The 14245-nt window shown below is 41.0% G+C and overlaps 1 protein-coding gene across 1 annotated transcript in view; it reads right to left on the reverse strand.

Annotated features, from left to right (window-relative positions):
- Positions 1-14245, reverse strand: part of WDFY2 (WD repeat and FYVE domain containing 2) — a 182279-nt gene that overhangs the window by 33625 nt on the left and 134409 nt on the right. The window contains exon 6 of the mRNA XM_014732071.3: positions 9170-9282. Coding sequence (XP_014587557.1) covers positions 9170-9282 — 113 coding nt within the window. The remainder of the gene's footprint in view (positions 1-9169; positions 9283-14245) is intronic.

Genomic DNA, 14245 nt, shown 5'->3' on the forward strand with positions numbered 1-14245 from the left:
CCTCAGTACGAGTGTTCCCTTATACCCTGCCAGGTGAAGGTTTATAGGCTAAATGTGGCTAAAGGAGGGCCACCAAAGTAAATCCTCAGATCACGAAGATTCTTGGATAAAATATTTGACCTTTCGTTACTGCATTTTGCTCTAGGTTAAAGTGATGAGTGTTTTTGTAAAGCTAAATGTCCTCCATCTCTAGGCTACACCTTCCTCCTGAGATCCACAAACGGATCTCCAGCTGTCTCCTTGCCACCTCCCCAAGGACGTCTCTTGGTCACGTTCAGTTGAAAGCACCATGATATTCTCTCCCAAACCTGCTCCACCTCCAAGCCAAGTTCCTGGCTTCAGTAAACGGCATCATCATCCACCCAAATGCTCCAGACAGAAACCTGGGAGCCACTCTTACCCCAATGGCCAAATGCTGCTGACTCCTAATCTCCTACAGAGATCCTGAATCTTTCTTCTTCTCTCCATGCCCACTGCTATCTCCTCAGTCCAAACAAGTGTCACCTTTTCTAGGGACTCCAGCAGTAGTCTTCCTTCTATATGGTCTCCTCACATCCATTCTTGTTCCCACTCAATCCACCACCCACAGCTGCCACAGTGATTTGTTAAAATGGAAACCACGTTAGTACACTGCTTAAACTTCATCACTGGTTTCCCAGTGCCTGAGAACAACATCCGAAGTTCTTAACACTGCCTCGAAGGTCAACCTGTATTCCTCACCCCTGGCTCTCCACACGGGCCATTTGACTTCATTCTGTTACTCACACTTTCCTGCTCCAGGCTTCATACCTGCTTCATACATGCAGTGCCTGGAATGTTCTCATCACCTGGGTAACTCCCCTTTCTCCTTAGGGTATATTTACACACCACTTCCTTGGAAGCCTCTCCTTAACTCTCCGGAAAAGGAGAGGCCCACTTGTACCGGCTCCCAATGCAGCCTACGCGTGCTGGGGCTTCACAGCACTCGCTACACTCATAACATTTTGATTAATTATCTGAAATTCCTGGCTTAATGCTAATATTTCATGACTGGAAGATGCAGAGGTCAGGCATTATGCTTGTTTTATTCACCTATGTAACCCAGCACTCATCATATGGAGAGCTAATGACTTGACCGACTCAACGAAAATCCGCATCTACCGGATGTGAAAGCCTCCACTGTAAACAAAAATTGTTTTCAATTTAATGATTTGAACCTTCATATTTGCACTGAACTATGCCTGTCCTTGTTTTAGTTATTTTTATTATCGTTATATTGTTACTTTCAATAATTCTCCTAACGGTTAATGAACAAATCTGTTTTTAATTTTTCATTAAGTAGTATGCTTTGGCAGATTTACATCCAAGCCCTCCTGTTCCCAAGATGTTTATACTAACCAAAAAATTCTTACAAGTAAAAAAAAAACCAAACAAAACAATTTTATTGACACTATGAATTTCCAATGGTCAAAATCTGATTTTTTTTCCTTTTGTTCAGGTCAGTGTATTACTTTTTGGTAGAAATACATTGTAATTTCTGCAGAAATAACCAAGAAATAAAACCAGCAGAGGGAGCAGAAGAACATAAAACTAGTTTCGTAAGTCCCCATGGATTAGTAAACGTTAGGTTTTTGGCCTCTGGGTACGACTATTAGGCCAATCCCAGAACTAACCCACATCTCCTAACACCTTCTGTACCGTAACAGGGAGTGACGGGTGAGCGGCTACAACTTCACACACATACCGAAGACTTGTCAGCTTCCAAGTTTAGATCTGGACTGATGAGATCCCCAAGATCACTCTGTAATGGATCTGGGTTCATCTTAAGTTCTTTGTTTGAGGCATAGCGGAGTGAGGAGATTAAACTAATCCTTAAAAAACCCCCTTCTCTTTTTGAATAGTATTAATGTTAGATAGTCCTTAGCTTTTATCTTACTTACAAGTTAGCAAGCAAACCTGCCATAGTTCCACGGATGCTGGTAGAAGGTATGAGACTCCTTGGTCAGAGACGAATGATAGTTTATCATTTACAGGAGTAACAGCAGCAAGAATGTTAGCATTTTATGCTGGTTCCTCAAGTCTCAATTTCCACAGGAAAACATGAAGAGAGCCAAAAGGAGCCCTGCATGGTGTGCAGAAGAACCCTAAACTTAGGGAACTCGAATCTCTCAAAATAGGCAGTAGGCATGCCTGCCCTTTGCTCCTAAGCAGACACATCCCTTTGAAAAGGGCATTCAGTGCCTCAATATGAAAAAAGTACAGAAATGTGAGAGAAAAGTCTCCCCACACAGAAACCCTTCAATTCTGTACTAACTTGCCTTCTGGCAAGTCTACCTATGAATACGTCACTCCACTGGTCACTCTGATTCACCTGGGTGACGCAGGCTGGGATCAAATCTATTCAATCTGTCTCATATGTCATTTAATTAAGGCTACTACCTACAAGACTGCAAGCACGAGTTTAAGCCGGCCTACAGTACTGACCTTATCCATGACCCCCAAGGTCCTGGACCTAACCAGCTGAACAAATACAGCATCAGGGTCTACTTAGAAATCCAGTGGTTTTCCCCTTACATTTCCCCTCAGCCATTCCATGAGGCAGACAAATGTCACCCAGCTGGTGGCACACACAAATAGGACAGTCCCTCCTAAAACGAGGACTAGACTCAATTATTTGATCTGAACTGGGACTCCTAAGGTTTACCATCCATCTGGGAAGCCACACTGAAGGCACTGTCAACTTGTTGCCCCCCAACTGGTGAACATCTCACTTGAGTGGCCCAACAATTATAAACATTTTCTTTCCAGGGGCACTGTGAGAACCCTTGGTATTATACTTCTTGTACGAAGGCCAGGCATTAACTTGCTTCCCTCCCCAAAACCACAATAACTTGCACCTCAGGAGTGGTCATAAGAGGCTTTTGAGTATTTAAGGAAACACTACCAGTAGATCGTGCAGCCCTCAGATATGTGTGGAGATCTCCACAAAAGGAGCTACCTTGCTAATTCAGTGTAGCTTCCCAGAAAGAAGTGATCAGTGACACCACTTTAACCCTGGAAGATACTCCAGTCAGCCTCAACTCACTGGCCAGCGTGTGTTATGGATGACAGAATTGCCCTAGACTTCCTTCTTTGGCGGAGGAGGAATCTGTGCATTCTTTGTGTATCCATCTGTACCTGGATCAACGCCACAATATACAATAAGGACAAAGAAGGCATCTAGAACAGAATGCTTGAGTCATACATAGGTCAAGTTCTACACTTGATCACCTTCTTTTCTTGCTCTTCATTGCTACTAAATTGGAAAATGCTAACTCACTGCTATGAGTTGGCAGGAATGGCTACAAGAGTTTGAAGGCTCTTGCAGATGGTTTTGGATATTCAGATCATATGTGGAACCAGAAAGACTTCTCATTAAAGTCTGCTTCAGGAATTCATTAGACACTAAGTTGACCAGCCCATTCCATGTAAAAGCAAGAAAATTGAAGATTGCCACTTGTGAGACATAGGCAAAAAGATTTCCAGTCTACTCTGTGGTTGTATTCAGCCACATAAAAGTATTTCTCTAGGGGCTGGCCCCGTGGCCGAGTGGTTAAGTTCGCGCGCTCCGCTGCAGGCAGCCCAGTGTTTCGTTAGTTCGAATCCTGGGCGCGGACATGGCATTGCTCATCGGACCACGCTGAGGCAGCGTCCCACATGCCACAACTAGAAGAACCCGCAACGAAGAATACACAACTATGTACCGGGGGGCTTTGGGGAGAAAAAGGAAAAAAATAAAATCTTTAAAAAAAAAAAAAAAAAAAAGTATTTCTCTAAATTCAGTTGTAACTTGTGGATGTAGTTTTTAACTACAGTCATTTTTTTCCTCTATGAATAAAATAAAAACATTAAGATTTGGAAGAATTTCAAACTTGCAGTGGGGCTGGCCCGATGGTGTAGTGGTTAAGTTCATGCACTCTACTTTGGCAGCCCGTGGCCGGTGGTTTGGATCCTGGGCATGGACCTACACACTGCTTATCAAGCCAGGCTGCGGCAGGCATCCCACATATAAAATAGAGGAAGATGGGCACGGATGTTGGCTCAGGGCCAATCTCCCTCAGGAAAAAGGAGGATTGGTGGCAGATGTTAGCTCAGGGCTAATCTTCCTCAAAAAAAAAAAAAAAAAAAAAAAGTCAAACTTGCAGTGATGTATCCATTTCATCACAATTCAGTCATCCTAAAAAATTATTTCGGTATCTCAAATTTGATGTTGATGTTTGGAACTGGAGATATTTTAATTGATATTTTTAACCTATTCAATCAAGATAATGACTATACTGCTAAGTTGCTTAAAATAATAGAAAGAATCTTTACTGGCATTATCAGTAAAAGTGCTGTGTAATGTATCATATACTGATAAAGCCAGTAATGAACATTTTCTACTATTTAAAGTAAAAATAATGCCAGTAAAGAAATTAAGTTCCTTCCCAAAAGAAAAAAATGGCATGCTTCTGGTTGGAAAGGCAGTCTTACACTCCCCATGCCTTTCCTCACGCAGCACTCACCGCTTGCAACTTGATCATATTCATACTATTTCTTTCAACACTAAGAATATTAGTAGGCTCATTATTGAGTTCCAATTCATTAGTGCTATCTCTTTATCCAGGTAGCAATAACTCTCCCTATTGCACATAACTAGTCGTCTGTCAGTACTGAGTCCAGCAAACTCCGTGTCCAGATTCTGTGCTCCAAAGATAGCAAGCGTATCTCCTCCATATGTGCAGAGTACGTAGGCTGATATGTAATGGGCACCAGAGACATCAGTACACAATCACGCAGGTTAAGTGTACAGACTAAACTTGCCTGCTTAGGTTCAGACCCCAGCTGTGCCACCTAGTAAACTGTATGATCTCGGGCATGTCACTTGACCTCTCTGTCCCTCAGTTTCCTCATCTGTAAATATGAGGACTAAATGAGTTAATATGTAATGCACTTAGAACAGCACTTGGCACATAGTAGGAAGCACTATTTCGGTGTTTGATAAACCAATTAAATGAGTAATTTTGTCCCACTGTTAAGTGAAGCATCTGCTATCCTGTATCATAGCAATTACTCCTCTTCACTGTATGTTTTTGACACCGTGATTTTTAACATTACTTAGTAAAGAAATTTGGCTTTCTCTAAGAACAAAAATAAATAAATAAATAAATAAATTAAAAACCCCCTTCTCCAGAATTGTGTCCGGCTGAGTTTGGGACATCCCAGGGTCCAGAATGGGCCTACCGCATAGGAAGAGCTCAACGGTATGTTCGAATCACTGTGGGATCTCTCAGACATCCCTGCTCTGGCTTTAAGTGACTGAGCTGTGCTGTAGCCACAGCGACCACGGGTAGATACTACTGCCTACGAACAACAAGTTAAATATCTCATCTGCTACATTTACCTTCACGTTAGTTAGCGGCCTTCCTGGGCCACGTCCTGTCTTCCTCAAAGATATTTCATGATGAAATCATATGAAAATGCTTTAACTTCTCTGAGAAAGATAAGATACAATGCCAAGGTGACATTTTATGTTAGAACTAACCCAGAAGATGTGAAACCCTTGGGCCACATCTGGCTCACCACACAGTGGTAAGAAGCAGCTATTTACCCCTGTTCTGACCTGGAGGCAGCAACACAGAACTCAGAGCACTCCCATCAGCCACCATATGGTGCAAGCCTGACCAGGAGAGCCAAAACGTCAGGCTGAAAGCCACATCTGCCTACGCTGAATCTGGGAACTATCCAGGTCGTCACTAGGCCTGTGAGCTCACTGCCTAAATTTTACCTTGGGTCCATCCATTCCTCACTTTCCCATTACCACTGCTGCATTTCGAGGGACAGTTTCCTAGTTACATTCTCTACTCTACTGCCAGAACAATCTTCAAATCCAATCAGGTTAACTTCTTTGCTTAAAAACTCTTTGATGATTTCTCACTAACATCAAGATAATGCTCTCAGGGATTTGAACTAACTCTTTCTTCCTTTCTGGCTGCCCCCCACCTCATACTCAGTGTTGCAGTCAAAGAGAATTACTAAGAGTTCCCAAGAGAGCCCTGTGCTTGCAAATCACCATGCCTTGGACTATGCTGGTTTTCTCTGCCTGGATGGCTCTCTTCACTTCGCTCTCATGAACTCGACACTAACTCATCCCCAAAGATCTTAGGTCATGCCACATCTTCCCCAAGGAAGCCTTCCCTGACTAACTCCCACTCCTGTTCAAGATAGGCGCCCATTCTGTGTTCTTGGAAGTGCCTGGTGTCTGCTTCCCCCGCTGCCTTTGCCACCGTGCACTATAATTACCGTTTAGCTTCTGTTTCTCTCACTGGGCTGTGAGGAATTTGAGGACAATGACTGTGCCTTTTATTTCTGTGACTGGGAGTAGTGGCTGAGATCAAGCAGACTGAGCAAAGAGCGTAAAGAGAAGAGGGTCCAGGAAGAACCCAGAAAGGCCACAAAGGAGAAGAGAAAGAGCAGTCAGAGACACAGAAGAAAACTGGGAGAGAATGTGTCACAGAAGCTAAAGGAGGGCAGTTACAAGCAGGAAGGAATGACCACAATGTAAAATGCTGCTGAAAGGTTAAGTAGGACATGGTTTAAAACATGTCCACTGGATTTAGCAACCAGCAGGCCACTGGCCATCCGGGGAGTGGAGTGACAAGCCAAATTGCAGGAGGCTGGAAAGCAAATGGGAGGTAAAGAATTTGAAGCAGCTGGGGAAATGATATTCCTTTAAGATTTCCTTTATCATATTGTTGTTTGCTACAACATGAAGATTATGCTAAGTGAAATAAGCCAATCACAAGACAAGAAATACTATCTGATTCCACTCATATGAAGTCCCTAGAGTAGTCAAATTCATAGAGACAAAAAGCAGAATGCTGGCTGCCAGGAGCTGGGGAAGGGAGGAGTGGGGTGTTAGAGTTAAATGGGTATAGAGCTTCAGTTTTGCAAGATGAAAAATGTTCTGCAGATGGATGGTGGTGACAGTTGCACAACAATGTGAATGTATTTAACGCCACTGAACTGCACACTTAAAAATGATTAAAATGGTAAATTCTAGATTATGTACATTTTACCACAATTTAAAAAAAAAGAAAAAAGAAACATTGTTGTTAAGGAAATAAGATGGAGGGGCCAGCCCCGTGGCCAAGTGGTTAAGTTCAGAGGCTCCGCTCAGTGGCCGAGGGTTTTGCGAGTTCGGATCCTGGGCGCGGACATGGCACCACTCATCAGGCCACTCTGAGGCGTCATCCCACATGCCACAACTAGAAGGACCCACAACTAAAATATGGTCTTTGGGGGTAAAAAAGGAAAAATAAAATCTTGAAGGAAAAAAAGAGAATAAGATGGAAATTGCTACAACAGGACACGGGAGTGAGAGAGTTTCTGTTTGTTTTTTAACAGAGAGAAAAGAAACTCAGGCATGTTAAAAAATTGAGAAGAGTGAGTTAGTCAAAAGAGAGAAAAAGGGAATAACTTTTGGTGTGGAGACCTTGAGGAGAATTAGCCTGGGGCCAGAGGACAGGAGACTCCTACCTAGGCAGGAGGGCAAGAAATAAGGAGGGGGGTAGAGGAAAAGTCTGTTGGGAAGGGAATATAGGGTGGGCAAGAAATAAAATCTTTTTAAAGGCTTCTATCTGAGGACTCCTGTTTTTCTTTGAAGGAAGAGGCTGGGGAGGGGAGGGCTTGGAGAGGGCAGTGAAGGTCTGAGGAAGCTGACGAGGGGAACGGGAGGAGGAGTGCACCGAGGACTCGCAGAGGAGTCCGCGGAGGTATTTTGAGTCTGGACTGGAATGGGTTTGCAATGGTAATGATAATCTAAGTCTCGGGTGTGGCTTGGGGCAGACCCAGGGGGCGCGTGCACAAGGGTGTGGAGAGTCTGAATCACAGACAAGTCTCACCAAGAGGAAGGACAAGGGAGCCCTGAACTGAGAACGCTGGGCAGCAGGTGGCTGAAGTGACGCACTGCTGGGAAGGAAGGGAAGATAGGGCAGAGACACTGGGGAATGAGGGATCAAGGATCACACTCCTCAACAAGGGCAAGAGCAGGTGGAGTTGGAGTAAGGGTTGAGGGAAGTGAAAGACTAGGAGAGTGAAGTCAGCAGTGTAACACAGAAGTTTAAGATTCCTGGGCAGTTCTGGGTCCCTGCCAGGCCAGGCTTGGCCAGGGTATAGGTGGCTAAAAAGAAAAATTCCATCAGGAAAGACCTGGGTCCTATCCACAGGAGATGCTTCTATGTGCTCTCTCCCAAAGGCACAGATCATTAAGATGATCTTTTATGAACCTTTTCCCCTGGATTCAATTTTCTCTTTACTGCATTCCTTTTTTTCCCTTTAGGAAACCCCTTATGATCTAGGTACTATCCCATTTTACATCCTCATTCACCTACTTTTGTTCTTATATGATGTCTAAACTTAATATTAACTTAGTTCTATACAAAATCATGGGTTGGTAATCTGCAGAAGACACAAAAGCCCATTAAGATCCATATAAATGCAGTGACTTATTTTCCAGGGTCAACATCACATATTAAAAATACCAGCAAAAAATTAGTGATCATCATCTATTCAAATCTTTCAAAAGCTAAGTGTGGATATTTATATTATCTTGCTTAAATGACCCTGAGCAGACCAGTAACATAAAGGGGTCCTCCGGTTTAAACTGAAAAGAGGCCAAAAGGAAGGAAAGTTAAAGAGGAACTTGGGACTTTCATGTAGCCTCGCTACCCATGGTGAACTCAGTTTTCATTTCCTTTGTGTTGAAAGTCGAAGTCTGTCTTGCCCACCATCTTCTTGCTCCAAAGATGGCAAGGACAGACTAGGCAGCTGTCCCTTTGGCCTTCCGGGGTTTGTGCACTTGCCACATAGTCTCAAACAATGTCTCATTGACATGTGCCAACACTGGCTTTCTCCAGTGCCACATGACAAAGAACCAAATCACCAACATTTTCAAATAGATTCGTTCCCCTTTTGCTTGGATTGACGTAGAAAATTTTTGACATTATATCTTACTGAACCGTTCTGAAATCAGTTAAGTGTAACATGCATCTTTGCACAAGCCCAGAGAGTACTTTGCCACTTTCACAACATGTCATCCGAACATCAGAACATGCAGCAGGTGATGTTTCACTGGGAGAGCAGCACATGGAGACTCTGCTTTCAGTCCCACCTGTATGTCCTCTGAATGTTGTGACCAGGCTGCAGTTTTCTTGCTCCAGTTTGAGGATGGTTACTTGGCCTGAGTGGTCACCAATAAACACATGCCGGGTTTCAACATCAAATCTATCATGTAGGCATTAAGGATTGTTTCTCAAAATTGAGTGGATTTACAGAAAAAAAAATAATAAAGAGATAATAAATGTAACAAGAAATGTACGGATCCCATAAGAGGAAAACTTGGATACAATGCTGAAAGATACAAAAGTGGACATAACCAAATGAAAGATACAGTATTAGTGGATAGTAAGACAACATGATAAAGATGTCAATTCTCACAACATGAATTTATAAATTTAACACAATCCCTACAAAAATATCTACATATTTTTTTCCTAGAGCTAGATACATTAATTCTAAAGTTCATAATAGAAAAATAAATAAGCAAGAAGAACCAAGAATACTCTGAAAATAATAATAATATGGTAAGTGATAGGAGGAGGTTAGCTTACCAGATAGTAAAACATGTTATAAAGTCTCTGCAACTAAAAGTGTGATATTGGCAGATAAGTAGACAAATGGAACAATGGAACAGAATAGAAAGTCTAGAAATACACCTAAAAGCATACAGAAATTTAGCACATGTCTGCTAAAGGTGGCTCTTCAAATGAGCAAGGAAAAGATGGATTAAAAAAAAAAGATGTTGGCATAAACTGGATACTCATGTGGAAAAATAAAATAGGATCTGTATTTCATATTATATTCCAGGATAAATTCCAAATGAATTAGGGATCTAAATGTAAAAAAGGAAAAATGTAAGTTTTAGATGGGAAAGTTCCTCTGTAACTTGGAGTAGAAAAATTTATTACTCAAAATCACGAACAACAAATACCATAAACATAGCCAAAAGACAAACTGGAAAAAATATTTGCAACTTAAGTCACAAATGGCCCAAATCCCTGATATAAAAAGAGCAATCAGGAAGAAAAAGACCACAGACCTAACAGAAAAAGGGGTAAAATATATGAACGGATAGTTCAAAAAGAAATGAAAATGGTGCTGTGCAAAAAAGAACTAACCTAGCAGGCCTGACTGCTGTCCTTTGAAAGGCTGCTGACAAGGCTGGTGTGGCATCTGGGAACCTGGATTTCAAGAGAGTTCCCAGGGTTAATAGACAAGAGTGGCTCACTGTCCTTTAACTGTACAAACAATATGGTTTATGCCAAACACGTGTTTTCCTTCTGCGAGTATGGAATTTTGGTACATGCCAGGAAGCGGCTGCCTACGTGACCAGTCTCCAGTAAAAACCCAAGGCCCTGAGTCTCTAGCGAGCTTCCCTGGTTGATAATGACCAGCAATCCTACTCCTAGAGATCAATCTCAGAGATACACTGGCAAAATTACAAAATGACACATGCCTGAGGCTATTCACTCTATTATTTTAATAGCCAAAGTTTGAAAACAACCCAAAGTCCATCAAAAGGGGACTTACTGAATTAAGGATGATACATTCCTGCAACAGAATATTATGCAGCTGGGGAAAAACAATGGAGATCTCAATACCTTAGCAAACTGAGTGGAGTAATTTCCAGGATACATTATTAAGTGAGAAAAAAAGCCACGGTATATAAGAGTTTACATGCTACACTATCTTTGTGTAAGAAAGGGAAGGGGAATATAAATATAAGTGTGTGTGTGCTTATATTTACAAAAGGAAGCACCGGAAGGATAAATCAAGATCTAACCAAGTGGCCGCCTAGGGAGAAGGGAGAAATGAGCCGAGGGCACAGGGACGATCATGAGCCTTCTCTCTTGTTATATAGTTTCCATTTTGGAATCTTGTAACTATTTTACATATTAAAAATATTCATAAAATTAGAAGGAAAAATCTCCCAAATTGACAACCAAGTAAAACGAATGAACCTAACTATCAAATTGGTGATATAACCACACAGTTAATAGAATTATTTCAAGTGACTTTAAAAAACATTATTTTGGCTGTACATCCTTGGTAGAACATATTCTAAGGACAAAGAAAACTATAGAGAAATCTAAAATCTCATTCAACGGTCTTGTTATTAAAATATTGCTATTATTATTTTGAAACAACTTCAATATACCATAGGCTAAAGCAAATAAGGAATTACATCAATGTTTGAAATAAGAACCAAGATTTTCGGTCCAAGATAAAAGAAATCAAACACAAAAATGAAGTTAAAACCCCATAATGTTAAATTTGAATTAGAAATATGTGAACTAATGATTTATTTTCTTTTGAAAAATACACATAGCTATCTCTGAATACTATTCCTCACTAAAGAAATGGCTGATTTCAGCTGCAAGATGAGCTTAAGACATATGACAAAAAGAAAGTAGCACTCAAAGGCTAGTGGATTGTATTAAAAAGATATAGAAGCCAACGTGATGAGGCTCTTAAGGCCAAAGATGGGACAATATGAGCATCAAAAAAAAGTGACAATTTGGGGCCGGCCCCATTGCCGAATGGTTAAGTTTGTGTGCTCCGCTTCGGCGGCCCAGGGTTTCACCGGTTTGAATCCAGGGCGTGGACATGGCACCCCTCATCAAGCCATGCTGAGGCGGCATCCCACATGCCACAACTAGAAGAAACCACAACTAAAAAAATACATTACTACGTACTGGGGGACTTTGGGGAGAAAAAGAAAAATAAAATCTTTAAAAAAAAGAAGTGACAACTATTGAAATATACTGAATATTTTATTAAAAAAACAAACAAACCCTAAGAGTTTATAATAATGCTCAAAAACAAAAAAAGATCCCTATAGGAGGTAACCAGGGCACTAAATCTCTACTCTGAAAATGAACAACTAAAGAGAAATAATTAAGAATTTATGTTGCTTTTCCTATACTAATGGTATTTCAGGGTAACCAAGAGCCCTAGTTAACGATGGGAAGTTTTACTTTATAGAAGAATTCCAACTAATACATGTGGAAAAAACGATAGGATTACAAAATCACCATTTTGCAACCCTAATGAAAGAACTGGTTCAGGCAAAGACCAGTAATGCATGAAACCATTAAATGAAAGGCTGATGGGGAGGGCTGCACTGCAGGGACCTGGCTGTCACCATCTGAACCACCAGTCAACCTCTTGAACCAATAGAAGGGCGCCAACACGCCACTACGAGCTTCCTGCTGTGAGGCACCAGGAACCACACAGCACAGCTACCAAGCGTTCTTACCAAAAATTGAATCTGAACTGAATCAAGATTTTAGAGGCAACTTTCAGTTTACAGAAGAATTTGGGAGAAGGGTAGGGAGAAAAACATTTTAAACAACATCATGAGAAAGCAGAGATCACTTAAGACCGTGGGGCTGTCTACAGGAGAACTGACTCAGTGCCTCCAACCAGCCACAGCGGCATAAAAAACAGTAAAGCGGGTCTTGGCTCTAGATTGAGAGATTTAGGAGATATGACAAGCACATCCGATGTGAGGACTTCGTCTGGACCCCACTTCAAACAAACCTACTGCAAAAAGCCATTTTTGACACAGTAAGTGAACCTGAAAATAGACTGATTATTCAACAATATCAAGGAGTGACGATAAATTTTTAAGAGTAATAATAGCATTGTGATTATTTTTAAAAGGCCCATCATTTTTAGAGTTGCACAATGAACTATGTAAAAATGAAATGACAAGTCTAAAATTTGCTTTAAAATATGTCAGCAAAAAGAGAGAGAAAGCAAAAAGGGATAGAAGAATCGACAGTGGAGCTGAGTAATGGGTATATGAGTGTGCACTACACTCTTTTCTTCAACTGGTGCCGATTTTGAAAATTTTCAGAATAAAACATTAAAAAAAACAAGCGAAGGAGAACAAGGCATAACAAATTTTTCCAGTCTGAAGAACAAGAGAGAAAAGTTATACTCTCCTAACAAGTTATCAGATACATGTAAAACGATATTAAGATTTATACGGAATAAGTTTACCTTAAATTTATCTTGATTAATTATACGAACACAGACCAAAAAACAGACTCAATCTAATACCTACAGTCTTTACAACTGCAGGTAAATAACAGCAGTCAGTAAAAAATATATGAATGTAACAAAGGCTATTTGGAAGACGGCTGAAATAAAATTATAGTACACCCTCAAAGTCAGAGTGATTGGCATTAGGCATATGAGGAAATAGGACAATCAAGATAACCTTAATAGCTTTTCAGTATTCTTTCCCTGAACAGGAATAGATCTAAGAAACTACTTGGTGGAAAGATATTCCACTATATAGGGTGACATCTTGGAAATATCTCCAACATGAATAAAATCTTAATATGAAGACTACCTGAATTATTTTTGTGAAAGCATGAAAAAAGTGATCAAAACATGGTCAAACGAAAAGACTAAAAGGTGAGGCTAGATAAAGTATTCACAAACTTAAAGACTAGCAAGTGAAGTGGGGAAGGAAAATAGTTCTATTTCCTAACATCAACCTGCCACGGGACCTTCGGGAGACACCTCCATTCTGCTGGGTCTAGTTGTGCAGAGCGCTAGCTGAAAGATCAGAACGCCCAAGTTCTAATCCTCATTCTGCCAGGTCAGTCAGGTGACCTCGAGAAAGGCCCTTAAGCTTTCCGAGCCTCTCTGAACCTTGGTTTCTACATTATGCAAATTAAGAATTAGGTCTTTTTGTTTTTACTGCACATTATTATTTGGATACTGAACGAAGTAACATTATGTGGAAGCAGCGTGTAAACTCTCAGGAAGTGCAAATGTCAGAAAATCTCTCTCCTCTCCTCTTCTCTCTCCTCTCTTCCTGATTGTTACTTAGTATTATAGTTCCCCACTTAATATTTGAAGTTTCAGATCTTTAGCCAAAGCAATCAAAGATTTTGAGGTTATTCAGAAACTGATAGTTCAATTTGTGAACTGGTCACAGTCGCTTTGCCCTCCTTTGCTTCTCTACTTAATTTTGGTTATTTTCATTGCGGATTTACTTCTCTGCTAAGAGGCCTGAAAGAAGAGAAAAAAGGCGGAATTCAATCTGGCTTATTCTATCACTTGTTGGCTTGGGTGAATGACTTGGCGGTGGAGACAGGAGAGAATCAGT

This window comes from Equus caballus, chromosome 17 (assembly GCF_041296265.1).
Source record: "Equus caballus isolate H_3958 breed thoroughbred chromosome 17, TB-T2T, whole genome shotgun sequence".
NCBI classification, from domain to species: Eukaryota; Metazoa; Chordata; class Mammalia; order Perissodactyla; family Equidae; genus Equus; species Equus caballus.